General features: G+C 54.3%; 1 protein-coding gene across 4 annotated transcripts in view; it reads left to right on the forward strand.

The window, feature by feature from the left end:
* The window catches only part of GRAMD1B (GRAM domain containing 1B), a 170,933-nt gene that overhangs the window by 142,184 nt on the left and 3,730 nt on the right, over positions 1 to 25,019 (forward strand). Inside the window, exons 1-15 of one of the 4 annotated variants that reach the window (XM_024740715.1) lie at positions 42 to 239; positions 383 to 803; positions 4,487 to 4,571; positions 5,059 to 5,162; positions 5,898 to 5,993; positions 7,376 to 7,456; positions 10,785 to 10,900; positions 12,696 to 12,852; positions 13,929 to 14,118; positions 15,744 to 15,887; positions 16,867 to 16,985; positions 17,255 to 17,397; positions 19,587 to 19,690; positions 20,288 to 20,491; positions 21,454 to 21,544. In XM_024740715.1, coding sequence (XP_024596483.1) covers positions 657 to 803; positions 4,487 to 4,571; positions 5,059 to 5,162; positions 5,898 to 5,993; positions 7,376 to 7,456; positions 10,785 to 10,900; positions 12,696 to 12,852; positions 13,929 to 14,118; positions 15,744 to 15,887; positions 16,867 to 16,985; positions 17,255 to 17,397; positions 19,587 to 19,690; positions 20,288 to 20,491; positions 21,454 to 21,544 — 1,781 coding nt within the window. In that variant the 5' untranslated portion in view covers positions 42 to 239; positions 383 to 656. Of the gene's footprint in view, positions 1 to 41; positions 804 to 4,486; positions 4,572 to 5,058; positions 5,163 to 5,897; positions 5,994 to 7,375; positions 7,457 to 10,784; positions 10,901 to 12,695; positions 12,853 to 13,928; positions 14,119 to 15,743; positions 15,888 to 16,866; positions 16,986 to 17,254; positions 17,398 to 19,586; positions 19,691 to 20,287; positions 20,492 to 21,453; positions 21,545 to 25,019 lie in introns of those variants that run through there. The other 3 variants (XM_024740714.1, XR_003002656.1, XM_024740716.1) reach the window with 3 other exon arrangements.

The raw sequence follows: 25,019 nt of genomic DNA on the forward strand, positions 1-25,019 counted from the left end.
CTGAGAGGAGCGCGTCTGGGAGGGAAGGGGGTGTTGGGGGGAGCAGGCCCTGGTGCCCCAGCCAGCGGTGGCCACGCTGCCTGGGTGAGGACCGTGAGTCACAGCGACAGCGCCCGCCCAGAGCAGCGACTGCACGTTGAACAGGCTGCCTTACGGGACGGGCCAGACAGAGCTGGGGAGTTGGGCGTCTGTCTTCCCTGGAGTTTCAGACCAGCCGTGAGCCACTGTACTTACTGTGTGTGAGTAACGGTGGGGCGGGACTCTGGCGGCCCTGTGCACCTGCCCCGTCCTCCGCGTCCTGGCCGCAGCTGGCCCCTTGGAGCGGCTGTCCACGCTGACCCGGAGGAGGGGCCCCCTCACGTCCCATCTGGGTCCCCCGCAGCCTGGAGACCTGCCACGCTGGGAGCCGAGTGCGATGAGGCAGAGCCCGGCCCCTGGAGACTCTGGCCAGCCCGCCTGAGAACCTTGCTGACCGCACCCTCCCACCCGTGAGGCTCTGCGCCGGGAACCGGGCTCTAGGGGCACCAGGGGGGCCAGCGAGGGTCACACAGACCCGCTGCTGAGGAGCCAGAGGCCACCTCTCTGCGTCCAGCCCCGGCGAGACTGACTGGTTGCATCCTGTGGGGAGGGTGGGGGGTCGGAGTTCAAGGACCGGGATGGAATCTCTGACGGAATCGGGGGTCCTCTGGAGCCTCCTGCTGGAGCAGGACAGCCAGCCCCTGCAGCGGCGCCTGGAGAAACTGACGGATGGACCTGCTGGCGCGGAACTCTGCTGCCGGCCCGGGTCTGAGGCAATCCCAGCCGTGAGTGCGCACCCTCACTTCTCTGCGCCGTGTGACAGGTCTGCCGCGCCCTTGTCGTTCTCCACCTGGCCCTGCTCCCTGAGAGGGCCCCGGGTTTGACAAGCCTTGGACCAGAAGTCTTTGGCCATTTAAAATGAAAATAGGTGAGCCGTGCCTCCCCTTCGGAGGAGACGGCTTTAAGAGCACAAGGGCGCCAGGGAGAGAGGGTCACGGTCTCCCGGGACAAGAAGGTAGGTGGTGGCGGGGCCAACTAAGATCTCTGTACTTTAGAGTCTAGGAGGCGAGCCTGCCTACCTTCCATGGTGGCAGCCTGCTCGAATCAGGGCAGTGACTTGTGGGCCTGGGTTAAGGAGTTCCTACACCCCGCCGAGGCAGCCCTTGCAGAACTGGCTGACTTCTGAGGTCAGGGCTGGATGGGCCCTCCCCTCCCCATAGCCACGGCTTTGTTCCGAAGGGAGGAGAGGGCGGCTCCCTCCGTTTGCCTCTGGGTTGGAGATGAGGGCCAGACTCCCTGCGCCTGCATCTCTGTCCATGTCTGAGTCCTCACTGGATGTGAGAGGAGCAGGGGTGACAGAGCGCCACAGAGGGAACATTTAGAAAGGGGAGGACTTCCAGGCTGCAGGCAATTGGATGCCTGATGTCCATTTTCAACTGAAGGGGGTCCAGGGCCACCTGGTAGGCTGGTCCTCAGGCAGATATTGGAACTTTAAGACCGACTTGACTGATACAGTTTTTAAAAAAAATGTGGGGTTTCCCCGGCAGTCCAGTGGTTAGGGCTGTGCGCTTTCACTCTGCCAAGGCCTGGGTTTGATCCCTGGTCGGGGAACTAAGATCCTGTAAACCACATGGCGTGGCCAAAAAAAAAAGAAAGAAGTATGGTAAAATACACATAACATAAAATTTACCATCTTAGGTATTTCTAAATATATATTTCAGTAGTGTTAAGTATGTTCACATTGTTGTACACCCAAGTTCCAGAACTTGCAAAACTGAAACTATACCCCCGCCCCAAAAAAGCCCCAGTTGCAGGCATGGAAGGCTAGTGGGGGCCCCACGCATAAGTGAACACCTCATCCACAAGAGGGTGTGCTCAGCTGGGGCATCCCTGTTGTTTCCTTCTTGGCGCAAGGATCCTGAGGCAGTGCAGAGTGATGGCTCAGACCCAGAGCTGTGGACCACACTGCCCGCCCTGGTTCATATTCCACACTCGCATTTAGTAACCACGTGCCTTGGGCAAGTTGCTTAACCTCTGTGCCTCAGCTTCCTCGCGTCTAAAACGGGATCGTAAAAACGACCCTGTGGTCAGATGAGAGGATGTTGTGAAGGGCTTATGATAGTGTTTGATGCAGGGTCATATCTCACTCCACGTTAGCTCTGCAAGGTCGGTTAGACATAATTAGGAACTTCCTGACAGGTGCTCAGGCAAGGGTTTTCAGTGTGTGGACTCTGTCCTGTGAGGCCAGGGGGCCACTGAGATTGGATACCTCAGTATCAGTTTGATGGGTCCGAGGAATGTTGTCTTCTGAGGTCTTTTCTGGCCGTAGAAGTCACGGGATGGGCTGGCTTCCAGACATTCCCTCCCAATGACCCCGATACTTGGTTCAAACATATGGTCGGTGAGTTCTGAAGTTTGGGATCCTACAGCATATCTGTTGCTTTGGGGAAGGTAGCAGAGGGTCCACTTGCACATACAAAACTCATTTTATAAATAAATAAGCCAAAGCAAGAGTTTAAATGTCAAATTAACTATGGACAAAGTAGTTGAAAGCACTCCTCTTCTTTCTCTCTTACCTGGAAAACCTCCCCCAAACTGAAGTCATGCTGTTTTCTCTCCTCCAACTTCCTGAAACCCTCCTGTTCCCTCTGGCACAGGTAGTCACCGAGCTGAGGTAGTCAGTGCCTGCTGCCAGGGTGGTCAGGCCACAGCCTCAGCTGTCTCACGGGCCGTTAGCTTTGCAGAAAGCCAAGAAACGAACAGTGCAGAGTTCACTCCATTGTGAACTCCAGCTGTATGCCAGTGGATTCCCAGGGAAGTGGGCGAGAAAGCGTAAATGGCCAAGACCCATCTGTCAGCAATAGCAGGACGGTTTGTCTACCTGCGTGTGTTCCTGGCATAAGTAGGTCAACAAGTCACCTGGGTGGAGTGCACATGTCTCTGTCACGAGGCCTTGCCCTTCCCGGGTTGTGCGCTTGTCTTCGTGTACCATCCTTGGGTGCCTTTCACTTACGGGCACACGATTGATTGTAAGCTTGGAAAGAGCAGGATTCCTGTCCGTTCGACTGGTTCATGGAATTTCCCAGAAGGATTCATTAAGGCAGTTGATGGGTTTGAGTTTTCACTGAGGCACCGAAACGCTAGGTGTGGGTTCAGGGGTGTCTTTGGGCAGGGACTTCTCTCCGGGCTTAGTTTCCTCATTGGTAACGTAAGGTTTGGATTAGATAGTCTTCTAAGGGATGGTGAGGGAGTGAAGTTTGGGTACCTCAAGTTGCCAGATGTGGTTTTTTGTTTTTATTTATTTATTTTTGGCTGCTTTGGGTCTTTGTTGCTACGCGCGGGCTTTCTCTAGGTGCGGCGAGCGGGGGCTACTCTTCGTTGTGGTGCGCGTACTTCTCATTGCAGTGGCTTCTCTTGTTGCGGAGCACGGGCTCTAGGCGCGCAGGCTTCAGTAGTTGTGGCGCATGGGCTTTGTTGCTCCGCGGCACGTGGGATCTTCCCGGACCAGGGCTCAAACCCGTGTCCCCTGCATTGGCAGGCGGATTCTTAACCACTGCACCACCAGGGAAGCCTGCAAGATATGCTTTTAAATTCCCTACTTGTTTGCTTTTTTTTTTTAAGTACTAGTTCGTTTGTTTGTTTTGCGGTACGCGAGCCTCTCACTGCTGTGGCCTCTCCCGCTGCAGAGCACAGGCTCCGGACGCGCAGGCTCAGCGGCCATGGCTCACGGGCCCAGCTGCTCCGCGGCATATGGGGTCTTCCCGGACTGGGGCACGAACCCGTGTCCCCTGCATCGGCAGGCGGACTCTCATCCACTGTGCCACCAGGGAAGCCCTAGTACTAGTTTTATGGGTTTTTTTTTTTTTTTTTAATCCACTTTTTGTAAAGGTGTAATTCCTCGCTCCACCCCCACCAGTTTTATTGAGCTATAATTGACATAACATTGTACTAGTCTTATGTTTCATGATTTCTTTTTTCCAGTCATGAAGTTCAGACACAGCCAAGTGCTAACTGTGTTACTCGTAATGACAGCTTCTTCTGAGGGCTACACTGGGCGCTGTCATATCCTGGGTCCTGCCGGGGGGGTGGGGGTGGGGGTCCCCTTGATCCCCTTAGTCCCCTTGGGCCTGCTTCACTGTCACCATGGTGCTTCCTGCTGTCAGAGGCAGAACAGCAATAGCCCAGGGCTGTCCCTCCTCCCTTTGTCCACTTGGGATGTTGTGTGGGCCCTGCTTAGTATGTTTGACATTTTCTCACTGATGGACACTGGGTATAAAGCCTTCTGCAGCATCAAATTCTCTCCACCGTGTTTTTCCATACCAAGCCCCCTTTGCCTAACTCCTGGGGTCTCTGGTGCAACAGAGCCTCAGCTTTGCCTTGAAACGTGCAAGCAGGTCCTCCTCCCACACCTTCCTCCCCAGCCCATGAACCTGGGAACATCCTGCTAACCTTGGCCATTTTCACACAGGTGTTAAGCCCCACTTACAAGCAGAGAAATGAAGACTTCAGAAAGCTCTTTAAGCAACTTCCAGACACGGAGCGCCTCATCGTTGGTGAGCTGGGTGACCTGCGTGTGGGGGCAGGAAGGCAATCAGGCTGCTTCTGAGTACAGGTTCCCCAAGTAAGAGCATCTGTCTGGGAGTAGGGAGCGAGGATGTCCAGGGAGCTGGCCCCAGCGGTGGGGACTCAGGGCTGAGCCCCACTTGCGTGATGGCCTCCAGAGAGCCCGGCCTGGGAGGCGTCGCTGCCACTCTTGTCCCTGCAGATGGCCCGGCAGAGGAGGGGCTGGGGAAGTTGTGGAGGGGGAGGAGCGTTGGTTGAATTGTATCGGCCTTTTCGTCCTCTAACGTAGTTCACATCCTTCCCCTGCCTGATCAGGAGACGCCAGGGACTCCCTTGGCCGCTAGTCTAGTGTTTCACACACCTAATCCATGGTGGGCAGCTGGGCTTCCCGGGGCTGTTGGGGGATGGCTTGCCTGACTGTGCTGGTCTGCCGAGAACGCTCCCTGTCCCTGAGCTCCGTCCCCCATTCTACCACAGATTACTCCTGCGCACTCCAAAGAGACATTCTTCTTCAGGGCCGACTCTACCTCTCTGAAAACTGGATCTGCTTCTACAGCAACATCTTCCGCTGGGAAACTCTGGTAAAGACCTGGGGCTTGCTCCCTGGGGCTGTCCCCCTGGGCTGTGGCTGCGGAAGCTGCCCTCACTTTTGTCCTTGGGTTGATTTCAAACTCTGCCCAAGCCTTTGCATAATTCACAAAAGCACGTGCCTGAATCTTGAAGGATAGATCTCTCTACCATGCCTTCCCCTCCCTCCTCCTCGGGTGAGCATTTGATTTTGGGGAAGTGCAGGTAAATATTTGGCAGGAGTCACCACGGAGGCAGAAGTGTAGGGTAAAACGGGCACTGGCCTTGGGACTCAAGAGAACGGGCTTGTACTTTCTGGTTCTGCAGCCAATAGCTGTGTGATTTTAGGCTAGTCCTTTATTTGCCTTGTTTCCTAATCTTATAAAATAAAGTGAGAACAGACACACTAGATGACTCTAAGGTCCCATCCAGTGCCAGTGTTCCGTGTTTCTGTAAGTGGCAAATCGTGATGGGCCCTCTGCACATTTATCAGGCTGTGTAGAAATGAGAAAGCAAAGCTCGTTGGACCAAGAATCAAGAGAACCTTGGGCGAGGCTCGCCGTGTGGCCTCTGAAATAAGGGGCCAAACCAGGTGATCTCTAAGGAGGTCCCTTCCAGGTTTAGAAGTATGCAGCCTGTGATCTGATTTCCTCTGTCTGAACTGGTGCCGTGTGAATACTTTGCCTGACTCTATTAATATGCCTCTTCTTGCTTGTTATATCCATTCTCTGTTTCTGTGCGGACGCCAGCTGACCGTTCGTTTGAAAGACATCTGCTCCATGACTAAAGAAAAAACAGCCCGCCTCATTCCCAATGCCATCCAAGTTTGCACTGACTCGGAAAAGGTAAGTAGAGCCTGATCCTGGACTTTCTGTTCCCCCAAACCCCAGTCCCCCTACTGCTGGATTTCTGCCCTTCAGTTGCACTAATATGGAGGCCGGTAGGATTGGGGTGAGAGGCGGTAAGGTGATGCAGATTACGGGAGCTACCTCCGTGGTGGGCAGGGTGCTTGGGGTCTGAGCAGGGGGCGAGGTGGAGTGGCAGAACATCGGACTTGGAGCCAGAACACCTGAATTAGAGTCCCGTGGCTGTAGGTACATTATGTAACCTCTCTGAGCCCCGGTTTGTAAATGTAAAACGGAGCCAGCAATGCCTGTTTAACAGTCTGAAATGACCTCACACACTTGAAAACAGTAAATTGCAAAGTGCTCTACAAATGTAAGCTGTATCATCGTATATCAGGACAGCTCATCGAGAGGGGTGAGGAGTCTGATAGGAGACAGACTGTCCATATCGTCAGCATGGAGAAAATGTGGTAGATAAAACTGAGAGCGGAGGAAACGCTGTGATCTTTGACCTTTAACCAGAGCCTGAAGACTGATAGCTTCGGGGCTAGGGCTGGACTGAACACAGGTCTGCAGTGCCCTTGAACTCAGGCACTTCAGAGGCAAGAACCCTGAGGCTTAGGGGTCCGATCTCTTTGCTTTGAATTCTGTTTCTGGCACGAAGCAGCTTTGTGATTACAGAGGTCACCTAACCTCACCAGCCGGTTTCTCTTTATTAAGTATCAGCAGTTATGTTTATTTTCCAAAGCTTCTGTGTGGTTTAAATGAAGGAGCATTTGTGAAGCACCTAGAACGTGTTCGGTGAAGTCTGGGTTTCTGTCGCTCTCTTCCCGCACATTATAAAAGGTCCCCACGAATGTGTAAGCGCCATAAGGGCTTTCTGTTTTGTTTGTTACTGTGCCCAAAACATGTAGAAGAGTGTGTGTACACGTATTAGTGTGTGTACGTGTAGAAGAGCGCACACACTAATATTCAAGTATTTGCTGAATTGATGAATCGAAGGGTGAGTGGGTTAGTGGGTTTGCCTTCTCCTTCCCTTGGGCTGGTTCCCAGCTCACCACTCGCCCAGTCCGTGTACGTAGGCGCAGGAAGTTTTTTATGGAGGTGAGAACTTCAAACCAGAAAGAGAACCACTGACGAAAGTGTGGGTGAACATCGAAGGACATGGAGACAGTGTGGACTCAGAGGCCCCAGGGCCCTGGTCCCTGGTGTGCTGACCCCGTTCACTACAGAGCCCCTGTGCTGTGATCACGGGTGACTGAGAGTCCGCAGTATTTGAGGATGGACTCAGGAGCCTTTCTTAAAGGAAGGAGTACTGTGTCTCCATTCACTATATTGTAAGTCTTCACAGACGTTTCTTGCCGTTTTCTCGTTCAATCCAGCACTTTTTCACTTCATTTGGGGCCCGGGATAGGACGTATATGATGATGTTCCGGCTCTGGCAGAACGCGCTCCTGGAAAAGGTGAGTCCTGCCCAGCTCCTTCAGCCCCAGGATGCACACCCACCTAGAATGTTCTTTCCGCTTGGGCGGGGGTCCACGGGAGCGATTGCTCTTAACTGTGACATCGGCCTGCTCCAAAGAAGCCCATGCCTCTCCTGGTTCTGGAAGTCCTCCAGGCTTCCATATCCTCCACTGCTGGTGACCCAGGTGCTGAGAGTAGCACATCCTCTTATGTGAACAGCTTCCCTGCCGCCTGGAGCAAGGCCCTGTTGACAGGGCAGTGCATTCCCGCTGTTTTAAAACGCACCGGGGTTTGTTTTAATCAGGCGCGGTAAGACGCCCAGACACAGAAATGACTGTCATGAAGAAAGAGGTTTTTATACTCACAGATCCCTAGAAGCAGAGGCCCCAGCATGCCAGCCAGGGCCACACGGGTATGCTCGAGGTCAGACAGGAGGCAGGGAGAGCGAGGGGGAAGCGGGGCAAGAGCCTTCATTGCAGGTTTTCATGGGAAAGGATGAGTGAGGCGGGGGGGAGCTGGCCAAGCCGCTCACTGGACTGGCTAGTTTGAATGTTTCACTGGGCTTCAGGGTAGAGAGACCGTCTCCAGAGAGACTGTCCCGGGGTAATTAGCACGAGAGAGTATCGGCCTGGCATGTAAGAGCTAGAAAAACAAGGTGGTTCGGTGTGTGGGCTTTGGCTTGGCCGGTTTACATAGGGAAGGTAGTCTCCCTGGCAGGGTGAGTTCTATCTCTGGGAATTAGCTAGCCCTGCAAGGGGCAGGCCTTCCCCAGTCAGCAAGGCTAGAGCATCAAAAGTACGGAAAATAGGACTGGGAGTTTGGGATTAGCAGATGCAAAGTCTTGTATGCAGAATGGATAAACAACAAGGTCCTGCTGTATAGCACAGGGAACTCTATTTAATATCCTGTGATGAACCATGCGGAAAAGAATATGAAAAAGAAAGCCTATATATGTATATGTGTATATAACTGAATCTATATACATATATACGTATAACTGAATCACTTTGCTGTACAGCAGAAATGAACACAACATTGTGAGCCAACTATACTTCAATAGAATAAGTTTTAAGGAAGTGCAGAAAATAGGAAGATAGAGTTAACATAGCCACCGGTTGATCACCTGGATGAAGGGGACACTGTGGGAGATGCAGATGGAGACGTGGCTGTGCAGCCTGTGCACGCAGATGCCGGGGGTGTTGAGAAACAGCCTCCCAGCCAGGGAAGGAGACCTGGGGGAACAATTATGTAATATAATTATATAATATTGTAATTACAATTATATATATGACTTGTATGTATTTAAATTTATGTGTGTATCTACCTTGACTCTAGCCCAAACTTATTACTGTCTAAAGAAAATTAAATAGATTTGTTATTTAGAGTTTCTTCTAACCTGGAAGTCTGTAGCCTTCGTATAAATCCTGGTCACTTATTCTGAGTTGATCGTCTACCTTTATTAGCCATGGATAATGGTAAACTGAGAAATGCGTTTGAGTCTCCATTGGCAGGTCTGAATTTTCAGCTCACAGCCACTGTCATTTCTAACTAAGACAGAGCGTCATCCATATGGTTCGCAAAAAGTCTCACAAAATCACATCAGAATTCTGCCTGATGAGCAGGGTCTGCTTTTTGTGCTTGGCCTGGCTGTGGTCAGACAAGCTGAGCCCGGTGGGGCTGGTCAGGGAAGGCTGCGTGGAGCAGGTGAATTGTGGAGAAGGGGAGGGCGTGGATTGGCAGAGACGCGGATGTGTCCCGGGCAGGGTGGATGGTGTATGTAAAGGCTGCTGGGAGGAGGGAGGAGGTCCAGGTGCAGAAGCAGGTGCCTCCCTCTGGCACTGGGGCGGGGGGTGGGGGGTGCGGCCAGCACAGAGAGCTGCCACCCCAGACCCTTCCGGCTCACAGAGAGCCCCGACTATGCCATTCCAGGCAGTTCTCCTTAGCCGGGAACGCGGAGACCTGACTCATGGCATCCTGCCAGCTGCGTGCTTCTTAAACCATACCTGGAAAGGATGGGGTCAGAGAAAGCTCAAACTCCTTATCAAATCCGTTGGTGGGAACATTCTTTAAGTTTGATTTTCTTTTTTTATATAAATTTATTTATTCATTTATTTTTGGCTGCATTGGGTCTTTGTTGCTGTGCGTGGGCTTTCTCTAGCTGTGGCGAGCGAGGGCTTCCCTTCGTTGCGGTGCGAGGGCTTCTCACTGCGGCGGCTTCTCTTTGTTGTGGAGCACGGGCTCTAGGCAGGTGGGCTTCAGTAGTTGTGGCATGCAGGCTCAGTAGTTGTGACTCATGGGCTCTAGAGCGCAGGCTCAGTAGTTGTGGTGCACGGGCTTAGTTGCTCCGCGGCACGTGGGGTCTTCCTGGACCAGGGCTCAAACCCGTGTCCCCTGCATTGGCAGGCGGATTCTTCACCACCGCACCACCGGGAAGTCCCTGCTTCTGTTTTTCTTAGTGCTTCTCTTTTTCACATACTTATCCCTCCCACCTTCTCTCCCTCCTCCCAACCTTGGACTCATCCATGGTCTCCACCTTTGACCTTCATTCTTTGACATTCTGTTGCCTCTTTTCCAAAACTCTGAACCTCAATGAGAGCTAACTCTTCTTAGGACAGTGCTTTTGAGGAGGACATGTAGACATGCAGTGAAATGAGAAAAACTGTTTATGGAACTAATACATAGAACTGTAGGCAGACTGATTGTAATTAAGAATAAAGAAGGAAGTATTCAAGTAGTGAAGAGAGGGCTGGATGCAATGACCTTTGAGGCCCCTGAAACTATGAGAATGTAGACTTCTTTCCAAGCACAGGAACTGCCCAACTGTGGAATGAGCCACCTTTGAGGTCACACCTCATTCTTGGACCTGATCCATCTTGGGTCAGGTCCGTGAGGACCTGTGTGACCACTGTTAGTATAAGGAGGTTTCTGCAGCGTGGGCGAGACTGGCCCAGGGGCCTCTGGTGCTCATTCTGAGTCCAGGTCAGAAGCTCTGTGATCACTTTGGCCCCAGAGGAGTTTTGGTTTGTGCCGGACCTCACCCACAGGAGCGAGAGGTGGGCGGTTGCCATCCTCAAGGGCCCGTTGGTCCCACCGTGCAAGCCTGAGTTGAGGGAACAGGCCAAGCTCCTGGCTTTACTAAAAGCCGTATTCTTAGGGGGAAGATGGGCGTCTTGCTGAGATCAGAAGAGCGCGGGGTGGGGTTGTTGTGGGGGCGCTGCCTGGAGTTTGGCTTCTCCTACCCTTGGGGGAGTCCAGCTCAGCTCAGTGCCTCTGTGGAGAGTGGGGTCCTGAGGAGGGAGGGTCAGAGCCCGTCTGCCGCCCCTGCAGCCCCTGTGCCCCAAGGAGCTCTGGCACTTCGTTCACCAGTGCTACGGGAACGAGCTGGGCCTGACCAGCGATGACGAGGACTACGTGCCCCCCGACGACGACTTCAACACGATGGGGTGAGCGAGGCAGAGGGCAGGCTTCCCGGGGAAGCCTCTCCAGAGGGGTGAGGGCGGCTGGGGAATGGCGTCTAAGTAAGGCCCTGGCGGAATGAGGGAGGCCCCGGAAGGCCCCTCCCAGGCGGAGGGAGCGGAAGCGGCAGCTGGGCCAGCGAGCAAAGGGCAGGTGGGAAGCGGCTAGGTCGGGGAGGTCGGGCTGGACTCTGAGGGCCGCTGGGTCAGCGTGATGATTGGCTTTTCCTCAGAGGGGGATGAGAAGCCAGGGAAGGCTTTGAATAGATAATTGATGAGATCTGACATAACTTTTTAACATCACTCTGGCTCCTGGGTTGAAGATAGAGTGAAGGGGAGCCAGGACAGGCTGGCTAAGAGGCTGCCAAATAATTTAGATCATTTAGATGAGAGGTGATGGTGGTTTGGACCAGGAAGGTAGCAGTAGAAACAGCAGTAAGTGGTTAGTTTCTGAATATATTTGGAAGACAGAACCAGACATATTTTGAAGGATTTGCTGATGGCCCAGAAAGGATCCAAAGGTGGCTTTAAGGATGTACCAGCCGGAAGGATAGGGTTGTTCTGAACTCGGATGGACAATACTATAAGCAGAGCAGATGCGGGGGAAGGTCAGAAGCTTGATGTTAGGCGAGTTGAGTTTGAGATGACTGTTAGCCACGTGGAGAGGTCACATAAGCATCTGTGTGTGTGAGTGTGGAGTGCACCGGGAGGTCTGGGCTAGGGACATAACCTCGGGGGTCACTAGTGGCTGAGACCACCAGGTGACCGAATTAACATGAGAAGAAGCTCAGGGCCTGGGCCTGGGAACACTCAACAGGAGAAAGAGGCAGCAAAAGAAATCACAAAAGAACATTCAGTGAGGGAGGAGGAACGCTAGGAGAGTTTTCTATCCTGGAAGCCAAGGGAAGGACGCTGTGAGGAGGGGCTGTCATTGCACCACGTGCTGTTGGCAGGCTAAGACAGATGGGACTGCAGAGCGATACAGTATGCTTGAGGTTGGAAGGTAGAGGCTTGGTGGTCATGTGAGAGGCAAGAGGAATGGACAGCAAGGAAAGAACGTCAAACGTGTGGTGCGTAGCCCAGGGCTCAGGTACCGCTTCTGACACTTAATAGTAGTTATCACTTAGCCTCTGTGAATATCTACTTGATAATCTCTGAAACGCATGGAATGATTTACTCAGAGTTGTTATGCGTCCAGATGAGGTAACATGTAAAGTATAAATTAGATGCTGATGACGACGGTGATGACGCTTTCTCCCTTGGGGGAGGCTCCGATGGCATCCCTGAAGGTGTCCGCAGAAGGGCACCTGCCTTTATCTCAAGGAGGGTTTTTCCCCAGGTGTGCGATGCAGAGAAGTTGGCTAGTTATGATCCAGAATCTGGGCAGGTACCCTCGAAGGGCACTCATGTCCAGAGTCCTGTCCTGGTCACTGTGGGAAATCAGATGTATGCTCGGAGCCCGGATGTTTGATTCACATGGTCAGGTTGGGGTGGGCTGGGAAGCCAATGGAAAAAGAAAGTTGAAGACAGACAGTTTTCTTATTTAGGTGGGGATGAATCTAAGGAGGGTGCCTAGAAAAGGTGAGTTTGGGGACAGAATTTTACCACGGGGAGGGGGTGTCAGGTGGGAAGGAGGTTTTAGGAGAGCAGTTCGGGGGCAGCGAGAGGTTTGAGGAAGGTCACGCAAGCCCATAGTTTTGGATGGATCGGTGGGTGTGAGTTTCTTGTGAGTCTGCCGTCTTGGCCACTGAGGCTAACGTGGGTTCACACTGTCTCTTTTCAGCTACTGTGAGGAGATCCCTGTAGAGGAGAATGAAGTGAATGACAGCTCATCCAAAAGCAGCATAGAGACCAAGCCGGATGCCAGTCCACAGCTGCCCAAGAAGTCCATCACCAACAGCACGCTGACATCCACGGGGAGCAGCGAAGCGCCCGTCTCGGTACGGGCGGGGAGCCCTTTGCTTCCACCCAATCCAGTGGCAGTGTTTCCCAGCCTTGTTAACTCCACGGGACCCCAACCTGGGGAGCAGGTAGAGGGGAGGTTGGTTACACTGTGGTCAGTTTATGCAGGACGGCATCCGGGGGCGGAGGGACTCTGCATTCAAATGAGTGTAGAATCCAGAGCTGGGTTCTTGGTGCTTCGGGTTCCAGATTTTGTTTGGCTTCGGAGCAGATGAGAACCATTTCAAGTCCATTGTGTGAGCTTTGCTCTTCGTGGGCTGGTGTGATCAGCCCACTGGTGGAGAACTATTCCAGGTCTTTGTTTTTTCACTGCCTCGATCTAAAGTCCAAGTTGTACATGAAGAGAGGACTGCAGAACTGCTATCTGTTCATTCATTCCGTAAATCGTGATGGAGCTCCTAGTGTCGACACTCCGGTTTATTTTCCTGCTGTGCTAGACTTTGCAGAAGAGACAGAAATGTATAAGAAGGACTCTGTCCTCTGGGACTTGGTTATAGAGGGGATAGAAGCTTGGTAAGGGAAGTTTCTGGGTGTGAGCTGGCAGGTAGAAGAAAGGGTTCCCAGGAAAGGGAGCCTTGTATTCCAGTGGCTTAGGGGTCAGACCACTTGGCCTTAGAATGAAAGCATCATCCATTTGGTGCCTAGTCTCCATTTTCTGTCTCAGAGGTTGACTTTAAAATGTAAAGAGTTGTACCCATTCGCTCCCAGGGCTAATGGGAGAATGAATCAAAAACTGCTTAGGAAGCCTTTTGAGCCTCTCAGAAAACAGGGCACTAGTTGGAGGCAGGCCCACGTCGTTACAGGACGGTGGAGGCCTGGCCCCAGAAGAGGAGCTGGACTACAGAGCTGCCTCTGCCCATGTGTGGGGCTTGGTGTCAGGAGAAGGGAAGGGCCCTGTGCTGTGTCCTGTCCTCCCCGGCAGAGCTGGGGAGACCCCTGACCCCCACAGCCCAGCCCCCGAGCAGCTGCGTTCTGAACGTGCGGGCTCCCGCGGCCAGCTCTCTGACTCCCTCTTGGAGAGTAGACCAGGCTGACCGCTCTGTCCCCACCCCAGTTTGACGGCCTGCCCCTGGAGGAGGAGGTGCTGGAGGGCGACGGGTCTCTGGAGAAGGAGCTCGCCATCGACAGCATCATCGGGGAGAAGATTGAGATCATCGCGCCCGTGAACTCCCCTTCGCTAGACTTCAACGACAACGAGGACATCCCCACCGAGCTCAGTGACTCTTCCGACACCCACGATGAAGGTGGGCGTCTGACAGCGGGGGCAGAATGGCACTTCCTGTCTCCAAACATTTTTGAAGGCTTAACGGATGTTCCCATATGGAGACTGGAGTCAGTCCGGTTTCCTGGCGGAAGGGTGGGTGGGTAAAACAGCTCTTTTTAAAAAGGTGCACTTGTTATTAGCAAACATCCCTTTTTTCAGGCACTCACCGTAGTATCCTTGTCGTTTTATATTTGTCTTTGTCTTTTTTTTTTTTCAGTTTTCTTTTTAAACATCTTTCTTGGAGTATGATTGCTTTACAGTGTTGTCTTAGGTTGTCTGCCATTTAGTCCGTCACTCCATGTGCCCCCTGTTGGCACCGGCGTGCCCTGCAGCTCTGCCCCTCACAGTGTTGACGCATATACACCACAAGCAAAGTGCTAGTCCGCTGGCCCTGGAAACACATTTTAACAGACACTTGCTCCGGTGGCTCCAGCATGGGGATTTCGGACCTAGACTGTTGCCTGGTCAGACAGACTGAGGAGACCGCCCTTCTCTCTCATACTTCTAAGTGGGTAGCTTCTTACTTCCCTCCTGCGTAGGGTTGGCGTCTAGCCCTCCCTCGGGAACACGCTGCCTCTGACATTCCAGGCCAGATCCTCAGTGTTCACGAGTATGGTTGATGGCTTACCTCCTTTGAGTTGGTGGTGGGTTCTGACTTGCGAGGCTGTGCAGACAGTGCTTACTTACCCACCTGTGTGGACGGTCTCCTGCGAGTCACCTGTAGGGGTATTCTCACCTGTGGTGGGCTTGCCCACTGCCATTTGGGGTGCAGGGTCGGTGCAAAGGACTGCGCAGGTGGGCACCGCCTAAGAACCGGGGCGCCGTCGTGTAAACTGAGAAGCACGCCCGAGCTGTGCGCCACAGTCCTGATCCCGCAGTCATGCGCACGGACGCTCCAGGACGCTCGTGAATTCCTCTCTGGCCTTCTCAGGGTCACAGGGATGCCAGAAATGGCAGCGTTCTTCTTGAGATCAGATAACAGCCCTGCAGGGGCAGTGATTAGGGCCTGTGGGGTGCCGAGGGCTCAAGAGGAATGCTGGGGTCTGAGCAACTCACCTGTACTCAGAAACTCTCTCCTGTAGAAAATGAAATTTTTTGAAGGGGATATAGGCTGCCTTATGGAAGGAGAGCAGACCTTGCGCAGAGATCACGGCCCTGCAGACCAGACCAGCCTCAGAAGCTTTTGTAAAAACAGATTCGTCAGCGTCCCTGGACGCACCAGTGCCATGGGTTGCGGTGACATTTGCTGTCAATTGTGCTTTAACTTACAGACTCTTGATAACTGATCCTCTGGGTTCCGGCAAGCCCAGGAAGTAGTCATCTATTTAGACTTTGGTCTAAGATCACTTTAATTAGGAAGGCTTGAGAGTGTAAAGGCAAATAGCACATTCCCAAACTCTCTGTAAAGCTATAGAGTCCGTAACGTGCACGCCCTTTGAGGAAGGAGGCCGACTGACGCAAAGCCACGGACGGCGGAGGCCAGGGCCCCGCTGCCCCACCCCGCGGCCTCCTTTGAGCCTTGGTGGCCGTTCCCACGTTAGCCATGGAGGGTGCTCTGGGGGGTGTCCCTCACCTTCCCTGTCTCCCTCCTCATCCTCTCTGCAGGGGAGGTCCAGGCCTTCTACGAGGACCTGAGTGGCCGGCAGTACGTGAATGAAGTCTTCAACTTCAGCGTGGACAAGCTGTACGACCTCCTGTTCACCGACTCGCCCTTCCAGCGGGACTTCATGGAACAGCGACGCTTCTCAGGTCCGTCCCTCCCAGGGCTGGTGCCTCCCACCCCTTCCCGCTCTGTCCCCTCTCCTTTCCTCTCCTCCCAAGCTCCCTCCTTTTCCAGGCCGCCTCATGGCCCGGGGCGCCCCCTTTGTGGCCTCACACGGTGCCAGAGCTCCTCGGGGCCCTGCGGGCTACTCCTCCCCGCGCCACCGTGGCTGTACACTCGCCCGTGGTGCCCAGACCCTTGATGCCGGGCCCCAAAGGCTCGGCGGCGAACAGGATCCGCCAGGGCTCACCATCTAGTAGAGAGTAGCGGCCACCATGTCCTGTCGGCACCTGCTGTCCGCCAGGCACGTTACACTGTCTCATTCAGTCCTCCAGTCTGCCCTGTGTGCCAGGATTGTGATCCCCACGGTACCAGTGAGGACGCTGAAACTCAGACCATTATTAGACGCCCAAGGTCATGCAGCTAATGGGAAGGGGCCCAGCTGGGATTCAAACCTCAGGCTCTCAGAGTTGATGCTTGGCACCTGTGTGCTCCTTGCCCCTGCCGCACCGCAGGGACTGGCAGGGCTGCTCAGGGTCCGGGTCTGTGGAAGAGCCCTTGGGCATCGGCGAAGCCCTCTGCCAGGAGGAGGGGAGAGCCGAGGGCACGGGGAGGTCATGCCTCGGAGCAGAGGGCTTGGTCCCAAGGATCCCAGGCCCTCATCACAGTAACTCCAGTGTTGCCAGCTCCCCCGTAGGTGGCCCCAGGACCTCCTGCCCGAGCCCCAGAACAATCAACATTCTGGAGCCCTGTGTAGGATTTCAGCCATGCTACAATGAGCTTCTTTCTGCTTTGACACCCCCTCCTCTCGCCCTCCTCCCCCGGCCCTCAGGCTCCCATTGGCTTCCTTTTGGGGGCCAGTCGGCAGTCAGTACGGTCAAGAGGAGGGCACTGGAGGGGACGTTCAGATGTGGGGATGGCACGCCCCTCTCCCTCCATCATCCCACGGCTCCTCTCTCCCCTCAGATATCATCTTCCATCCGTGGAAGAAGGAAGACAATGGAAACCAGAGCCGAGTGATTCTTTACACCATCACCCTTACCAACCCTCTGGCTCCCAAAACTGCCACTGTCAGGGAGACACAGGTGAGCCCCGGGCAGAGGCCAGTAAGGGCGGGCTGGAGAAGCCTCTGTTCTGTCGTGGAGGATTCAGGAGAGACGTTAGCAAGGAGTGTCTGGGTGATGGTGTTGTTTAGCCCTGAAACGGCGGCATTTGACATGCTTAGATGCTGCTGTTTCCCGTGGTTCTGGGTCCCCGTTCAGAAGTTGGGGGTGGGCTGGGGAGGTTAGGAAGGAGGTGCTTTTACCGTCTTGCTGCTCGTCAGCCTCGTCCCACGACCCTTTCCTCCCCACAGACCATGTACAAGGCGAGCCAGGAGAGCGAGTGCTACGTGGTCGACGCCGAGGTCCTCACGCACGACGTGCCGTATCACGACTACTTCTACACCATCAACCGCTACACTCTCACCCGCGTGGCCCGGAACAAGAGTCGACTCAGGTGCTGTCTCTGCGGCCGAGCGGGTGCGGAGCAAGTTCCTTGTGCACCTGGGGGAGCTCGCAGCAGAAAGCGTGGATGTGCTCCTGGGGAGGAGGGGGAGGCTGGGTGTACCGGCTGCTGCCTCAGCCTTTATTCTGTCTCCTCTCCAGAGCCTCCGAGACCCACCCCCCACCCCCGCATCCTGACGGTTCATGCTTCTCTCCACCACGTGTTCTCTTTACCCCTCTGTGTGTCTCTTTAGTAAAACTTTTACAACCACTGCTTTTTAGTGGTTGTCTGCAGTTTATAAGATACTGTGTAGGTACTTCACCTCCAAGAGCTGGTTCTTTAGAATAACCCAGGGAGGTGGGTTTATCCTCACTTTTCAGATAAGAAAGCTGAGGGTCACACAAGTTCAGTAACTTCTCCAAGAGTCAAAAGTGCTGAAATCCAGGTCTTAGAAAAGCAAGTCTCTGCCCTTCCCACCCTGCTGGGTGTTGGGCTTGTTGCGAGTTCCTGCGCATGTGTCTCCCTGGGTGGCAGCTCCGGCCATCCTGGCCGGCAGGAGTCCCAGTCCACACACCGCTGTGTTCCCAGCACCCAGCACGGGGCCTGCACACAGCAGAGTCAGAAAAGGTTGATTGAATGATTAGTTAGATGCCGTTTGTGGGTCGAGTCCTGTCCTGGGCACTGTGAAGGAAGAAATTTAGACCCTAACATTCTGCGAAGCTTGTAGTCTGACTGAAGAGCCAAGACACACACCCATTTGAAAATAACCGATCGTGTACCTGTACCTTAGACCCAGTTCTTCCGGTTATACGGAGCAGAAATTCACTCACGTTCAAATAAAATAGGAGTTTGGTGAAAGGCTGCGAGAGGTCTCTGGGGAATCGGGAAGATCTGAATACCCACACCTTGAAAAGGGACAAAGCTTTCTCTTTTTTTTTTTTTTTTTTTTTGCGGTACGCGGGCCTGTCACTGTTGTGGCCTCTCCCGTTGCGGAGCACAGGCTCCTGACGCGCAGGCTCAGCGGCCATGGCTCACGGGCCCAGCCGCTCCGCGGCATGTGGGATCTTCCCGGACCGGGGCACGTACCCGTGTCCCCCGCATCGGCAGGCGGACTCTCAACCACTGCGCCACCAGGGAAGCCCCGCTTTCTCCTGTTTGAAACATTTTTTTTGGTTTCGGTGCTTCTCTCTGAGCAACTCCTTGTCCCTCCCCGCCCCTCTCCTACTCCCTCCTTCCCTCTCTCCCTTCCTTCCTTTCCTCCTCCTTCCCCCCCGCACTCCCTCCCTTCTCTCTCTTCTCCCCCCTGCCCCGCTGTCCCTCCCCTGCAGCATCTGTGTTCCTCGCTTCCAGCTTCCTTGGAGGGTTTTCCAATTGGGTGTCCCTTCTGTCCAGCTCACGCAGAGGTAGTTGGTTGACCCCAGACAGACCTTTACAGAGAGGTGCCCACCTTCAATCCAGGGAAGAGTTGCTGGGTGGGGGTGACGTGGCCGTGGACACACACACGTCGGACCAGGGTTGGGGCTGAGGTCCCTTCTTCCTCCTGAGGGCAGAGCAGGGAGCCTTGAACGTGGGGAGCGTCAACTGGGAGCACCTGTTAACCGAGGAAAGTGCGCCTCCGGGAGAGGCAGAGCAGCGTGACCGTGCAGCAGCCGAAGGTGGTGCTGCAGGGCCGGGACAGCGGAGGCGCCCGCGACGGGGACAGAGTGCTGCGGACAGAGCAGGAGCTGGCGAGGTCCCGGGGAGGGTGGAGAGGCAGGGGCCAGGCCAGGAGCTGAGGAAGCCCTTAAAGGTGGAAGCCGCGAAGCCCGAGAGGCTGCCCGGGGCTAAAAGTCTCTGGAGAAGGAGAGAAGGGCCCTGGGGCCGGCAGGCTGCCCGCCATCCGGAGCCCTCCTGGGATGAGGCCGAGTGGCATGAGCGAGCTGTGGGCTTGGAGTCAGAGCCCTTCTTGTTAATCGTTGGTCTGCTTACAAATTCTAAGACTCAGTTTTCTCTTCTATGCAATGAGGGTAAATCCACTAGCTTCACCTACCTCAAGGGGTGGCCAGGGAGATCAGGTGATGTGGATGTGAAGGGGCTTTTTTAACTTGTAAAGGGCAGCACCAACGTGAAGCTGCTTCGGCCTTAAACCTGAAGTTTCCTTTTCGCAGCAGAGGAAGGTCCGCCTAGCAAACGGCTGATCTTGTCTGTGGCTTGTTTCTCAGGGTCTCCACAGAGCTGCGCTATCGAAAACAGCCCTGGGGACTGGTGAAAACGTTCATCGAGAAGAACTTCTGGAGTGGGCTGGAGGACTACTTCCGCCACTTGGGTGAGCACCGTCACTGGTGCTGGGTGAACCGTTCCGCTGTCACCATTCAGGGCCTGAGAGGCATGGGGCACGGGGAGAGATGGAGGCAGTGAGCGGGCTTCTGCCCCAGAAACGGATACAAAGTTCAGCACGTATGTGAACGTATGCACGTTGAAGAGGCTCTGACTGTAACCTTTATGAGATCGTCGTCATGAAGGGATCCGTGACCACCCCCCCCCCAAAATGAGCCTGAGATCCAGGCTCACTGGTGGTGATTCTGTTATGAGAAGGAAGTAGCCCGAGAAGGCGTCCATTGGGAAACGTGACGTGCCCCAGATTGCATACGTGAGGGTGCATGTTAGGAGCCTTTGTCTCTACACACTGTTGAACGACCCAGAGAGGGTTTTGGGCTGGGCTGGGTCCCAGGAGTATTTCCTGGGGCTCATGGGCATCCCTGAGGGATCTCCGCCCTCCCAGGCCACATCCCAGAGTACAATAGGGGAAAATGGTCCCCTTAGAGAAGGTTCGGCTAGGAGTAGACAGCTGCTTTTGGAGGCCAGTGTGCTGGGTTGGAGGTAGGGGCGGATGTCCTGTGATATGGCCTTTTGACCCTGACAGAGAGCGAGCTGACCAAAACGGAGAGCACCTACCTGGCTGAGCTGCACAGACAGTCTCCCAAGGAGAAGGCCAGTAAGGCCCCGTCGGTGCGGAGGAGGAAGCGTCCCCATGCCCACCTGCGGGTGCCCCACCTGGAAGAGGTGATGAGCCCCGTGACCACACCCACCGATGAAGATGTGGGCCACAGGATCAAGCACGTGGCAGGTGTGCGCGGGTGGGGGCCGGGGAGGCGTGGCTCAGGGCTGTGGGCGGGAGCTGCGTGCCTGTGCCGGGCACACAGGCGTGCTCGTTTTGCAGCCTGGCGTGGACTGGGTATAACTGGCTCACGACTCGTTACATCTGAGGCTCTGGATGCTCTGCCATTTCCCTTTGCCCTTAAGCTCCTCAGCCCTTGCTGAACCCCCCTGTGTGCTCTGCTGAACAGAAGTTGCCTTTGGGTTTCTGCCTCCGTGTTCCCTGAGCTCCATGGCTCCCTGCATGCCTCGGCTCAGGCCTGCAGCTTCCAAGCTCTTGGGACATGCTCCAGGGAGAAGCTGAAGCTCAGCCCCCAGGGTTACCGCATGACACAAAGGTCAGGGAGTGTGAGGCAGCCCCCTCCTTGGCCCCCTGCCAGGCAGTGGGGCTCCCTCGTCCCATCCAGCCATTCACAACCTCCTGTCTTTGCTCGGTCGCAGAAACACGCAGCAAGGGATTTTCAGGCTGTGCTCTGCACTTCCCCGGATGTTCATCAGATTTGGGTGGGGCAGGGCAGGGGGAGGAGGAGGGTGCCAGCCTTCTTTGTCCCTCCCCTGGCTTCAGCCAGGGCGCTCCCACGTTGTTCATGAGTTTTACATACAGGACTCCTGGCTAACTTTGCATTCGAGTAAACTGACCCTCAGTGGATCACGTGACTCACTCAACTTCCCGTGGCCAGTTATGGATGAAGCCAGAGCCGAAAGCTGTCTCTGGTCCCAGCCCAGTGCTCTTTCCCTTCCACTTGCTCATTTGTTCGGTCCCTTTCCTGTCCCCCTTGCCCTCCAGGAGCTTCCCTTCCCTGAGGGCCGGGTCCACGTCTCGCGTCGTTGCCACGACAGCGTCACGGGCAGTTCTGTGCGTGACCAGCATCACGCCGGTCGTTGGTGGGCTGGCGGGCCGCGTGGTGATGACCTCTTTCCTTCTCCCCACAGGTTCCACGCAGACACGGCACATCCCCGAGGACAGCCCCAATGGTTTCCACCTGCAGAGTGTGTCCAAGCTACTGCTGGTTATCAGCTGTGTGTAAGGGACTCCGGCTCTCCTCCCCCGCCCCGCCCCGCCCCGGCCGCCTTCCTTTCTCGCCTGCCACCTCCTCCCCGTCTGTCTTCCTCAGGGATCCGAACACCCTTGCTGCTGCCCTGGCTTTTGCCTTCTCCTCTAGTCCCTCTCCAGATCGGTTGCTCTATCTGTCCTTCCTTGCCTCTTTGCTGCTTTTTCTCTGTTTTACTCAGCACTCACTGTATGCTAGGCCTTCAGGATTCCGAAGAAAATGCTGCGTGCAGCCTCCATGCCCTTCAGGAGCTCAATTTCAAGTGGGTCAAACAGACAGGAGATTCACAGTTGCTACACTGTTGAATAAATGCTAACATAGAGATGCCACAGAGCATTTTAGGAACCCATTCATTTGTTTGTGACAGACGTTCTGGGTGTCTGCTCTGTGCCAGGCGTCGGGACTGTGCACTTACGGGGCCCACCCTTTGGCAGGGTGGCCGGACACAATCGATGACTAGAGTCCAGGAAAAGTGTATGCTTATTTTAATAGAAGCCGTGTATAATCACTGCCATAATGCTGTAAAGCTGTGGGCTCAGTAACTTGCACAGAAAGATGCTGGGCCAGGGAGCAAGTGCGTTGAAAAACATGAGAGTGTAAGATGGGAAGACAGCTTTCTGAAGTGTGAGCCCAGAGCCTGCTCAGGACTTTTGTAAACCTTGAGTAGGAACAGCTTGGACAGCTAAGTACAGACAGCTCCTCTGCTTGGCTGGACCCACTGCCTGACTGCCCAGCCCTTCCTGCCTGGGCTGTGCTGTGAGACGTGGTGGCACAGCTTGGGGGGTGCTCAGGAGCTGCCCAGACGCTGGCTCTACCAGGTGTGCACCAGGCGTTAGACTGTGCGTAGCTCTGTCCTGCTTCTGTGACTCCCACCCCACCCCCAGCCCTTCATCCCTTCACTAAAGTATTTTTCAGGATTGCAGAAACAGGGGCACAGCTCTGCCCACAGGAATCTGGGAAGGAAGCCCTGGACTGACATGGTTGGATTTACACTTAAAAAAAAAAAATCACTCAGATGGCAGTATGGGGCATGGGCTAGACAAGAACGGACTGGAGGCAGTGGGGGCCAACAGGAGTAAACGGCAGTGATCTCGGCGGGAGGGACCGTCACACTGAGATGAGGGCCTCCTGGGGCTGAGAGGGCCCAGAAGGTGAAGGCTCCTTACACCTGGTTACGTAGCGAAGGAAGAGGCCTTCCTGATCTGCGTGCCTGTAGATGGTTGTGTCATGGACAGAAACCTGGAACTTAGAGGAAAGTTGTCACAGAAGATGCCGTCAGTTCCCGATGTCTCTGAGCTGCCGTAGATAGATATTTCTTGATGTGGACCTGGAGCTTAGGAGGAAAGTTCAGGCTGCAGTTGCAGATTTAATTGTCGGTAACGTTAAAGCCATGGTGGGAATGAGATTGATCATCGGAGGAGAGTATGGAGCGTGAGAAAGGAAATGGGCTGAGGACAGACCTGGGGACCACACAGGGAGAGGGGCCTTTGAGGGTCACGAGGGGGGCTCTTTTGCTAACCTTACCTGAATTTGTAACATAAAAGTAGATGCAAAAGTCTTCTGACTATGGCATGAGAAGCCAACATATTTTTACAGAATTAAACACAAGGACTACCGTAAAGCCAGTAGAATTCACGTTTGGCAGCATCGTTTTAATGTGATTCATGCCATTGTTAAAACTAAGTCTCTGGTGTTGGTTTTGGTCAACAGAGAACTCTAACCTTGAGTTAGTTCTGTTTAAGCTCTCTCTGTGTTCTGTCATTATTTAGTAGAGAAGGCCAGTGGCCTGAGTAAATTTTATAGCATATTAACAAACGTTGGCGCTTTGTTCGTTTAGGATAATTGGGCCTCGTCATTCAACCCTACAAGGTCCAGGCGTTGCGTCTGCTCCCAGCCTGAGTGGAACCTTCTGGTACAGCGCAGGTTGCCCTGCGTCTTAGAGGCCCCGGCTGCCATAAGCCTGCCCTGTGGTGACCCCAGCCTCCTACCGCTTCTCTGTTTAGACCACCCCCAAGCCTTCACTCGGGAAGCGGGCAAGGGTGTCCCTTGACCTCCACTGAGCACAGACGGGACTGTAAACACAAACCCAAACGCAAGTACTGAGATTGTGTGTAGCACACCCTGAGGAAGCGGCATTCAGGTGGTCCAGGCGCACTGATGCAGTTAAAGGTGGTATCATTGAAATTCAATACAACATTAAGAAGTTCTCGTGGAAAACTCAGGAGAGCCCCGAGAACACAGCCGAGTAGCCCTAGGGATTTGCAGCTGCTGCTCTAAGGAATGCCGCCTTCCATAGTGCTGGAAGCCCAGGCGAGAAACACAGTAACACACGCCACACACACCACACACCACACACCACATGCAGCACACGCTTTGAAAGGTCAGAGGCTTAGCATAGGTTTTCTTTCTTTGTTGGTCTTTTTTCCACCTATTTGTTTTATCTTCCCGTTTTTGTCATTCTTTTTCCTGTGTGTCTGTACTTCCTCCTTTAATGAAAATAACTGCTCCTTGTGGAGGGCTTCACATACATTCCTTCCATGCACATAACAACCTCAGCAGGGTAGGTATTATTGTCCTGTTGAAGGAACCGGCTTTCAGTGAAGCTAGGAAACTTGATTGAAAGTTGAGATGTTTCAGCAGTGAGCCAGGCTTTGTGCCCAGTTCTGCGTGTCTGCGTCCTCTCTTTCCCAGAGCTTTCATCTCTCCATCCCATGAACCTCTGTTATAAAATGATCTTTAGGCCACTGAGGCCAAGAGAAGAGAATTCCCACAGGCCTCAGTGACTCTTCATCATTCCCCACTGGGTCCCCCGGCCCCTGGTTTTCCTGCCACCTCCCTGACTCTGAGCACTTCCAGCCCATCCCTGAGAAGCCTCGACTGGTCCTCGTGCCCCGTGCAGGGCTGTGGCAGGGGCACGGAGGAGACGGCAGCTCTCGGCCAGTTGTGCTAACATCTGGGAGGCGTATCAGGGGCAGAGCTGGGAATCCCACTGGAATTCCTCCCCCGGTTTGGGTTTGTAGGAGGAACCTTGTCTCTACTGATCACCCTTGAAGTGCTAAGAGTCTGTGTGCAGTTGCTCCCAGCGCCCCCCTTCCTTCCTGCTAGATGTCCCCATCCTGCTGTGTCTCTGCTCCCGCCATTTCTTTGTCATGGACGCTCACTTTCTCTCTGCCTCGGGTTGAGCGGGCTTTCCCCTTCCCCACACGAGCCTGTTTCTAACCTCTGCCTCCTCCCTGTTTTTCTTCCTTGCTCCCACTGGGATCTGTTTCAGGTGCTGACTTCTTTTACCCCATCATCTCTTTTCCTCTCCATCTTACCTCGCTTCCCCCAGCACCCAGGTTCTGGGTGACTTGTATGTCTCTCCTTTCTGTTGCGTTCACCCCGCACGCCTCTCCACGGCCCTTTCCTGGCCCCTCCAGATGACACTGCTTCTCTCTCTCTCTCTCT

Source organism: Neophocaena asiaeorientalis, unplaced genomic scaffold (genome assembly GCF_003031525.2).
Source record: "Neophocaena asiaeorientalis asiaeorientalis breed wild unplaced genomic scaffold, Neophocaena_asiaeorientalis_V1.1 scaffold308, whole genome shotgun sequence".
Taxonomy (NCBI): Eukaryota; Metazoa; Chordata; class Mammalia; order Artiodactyla; family Phocoenidae; genus Neophocaena; species Neophocaena asiaeorientalis.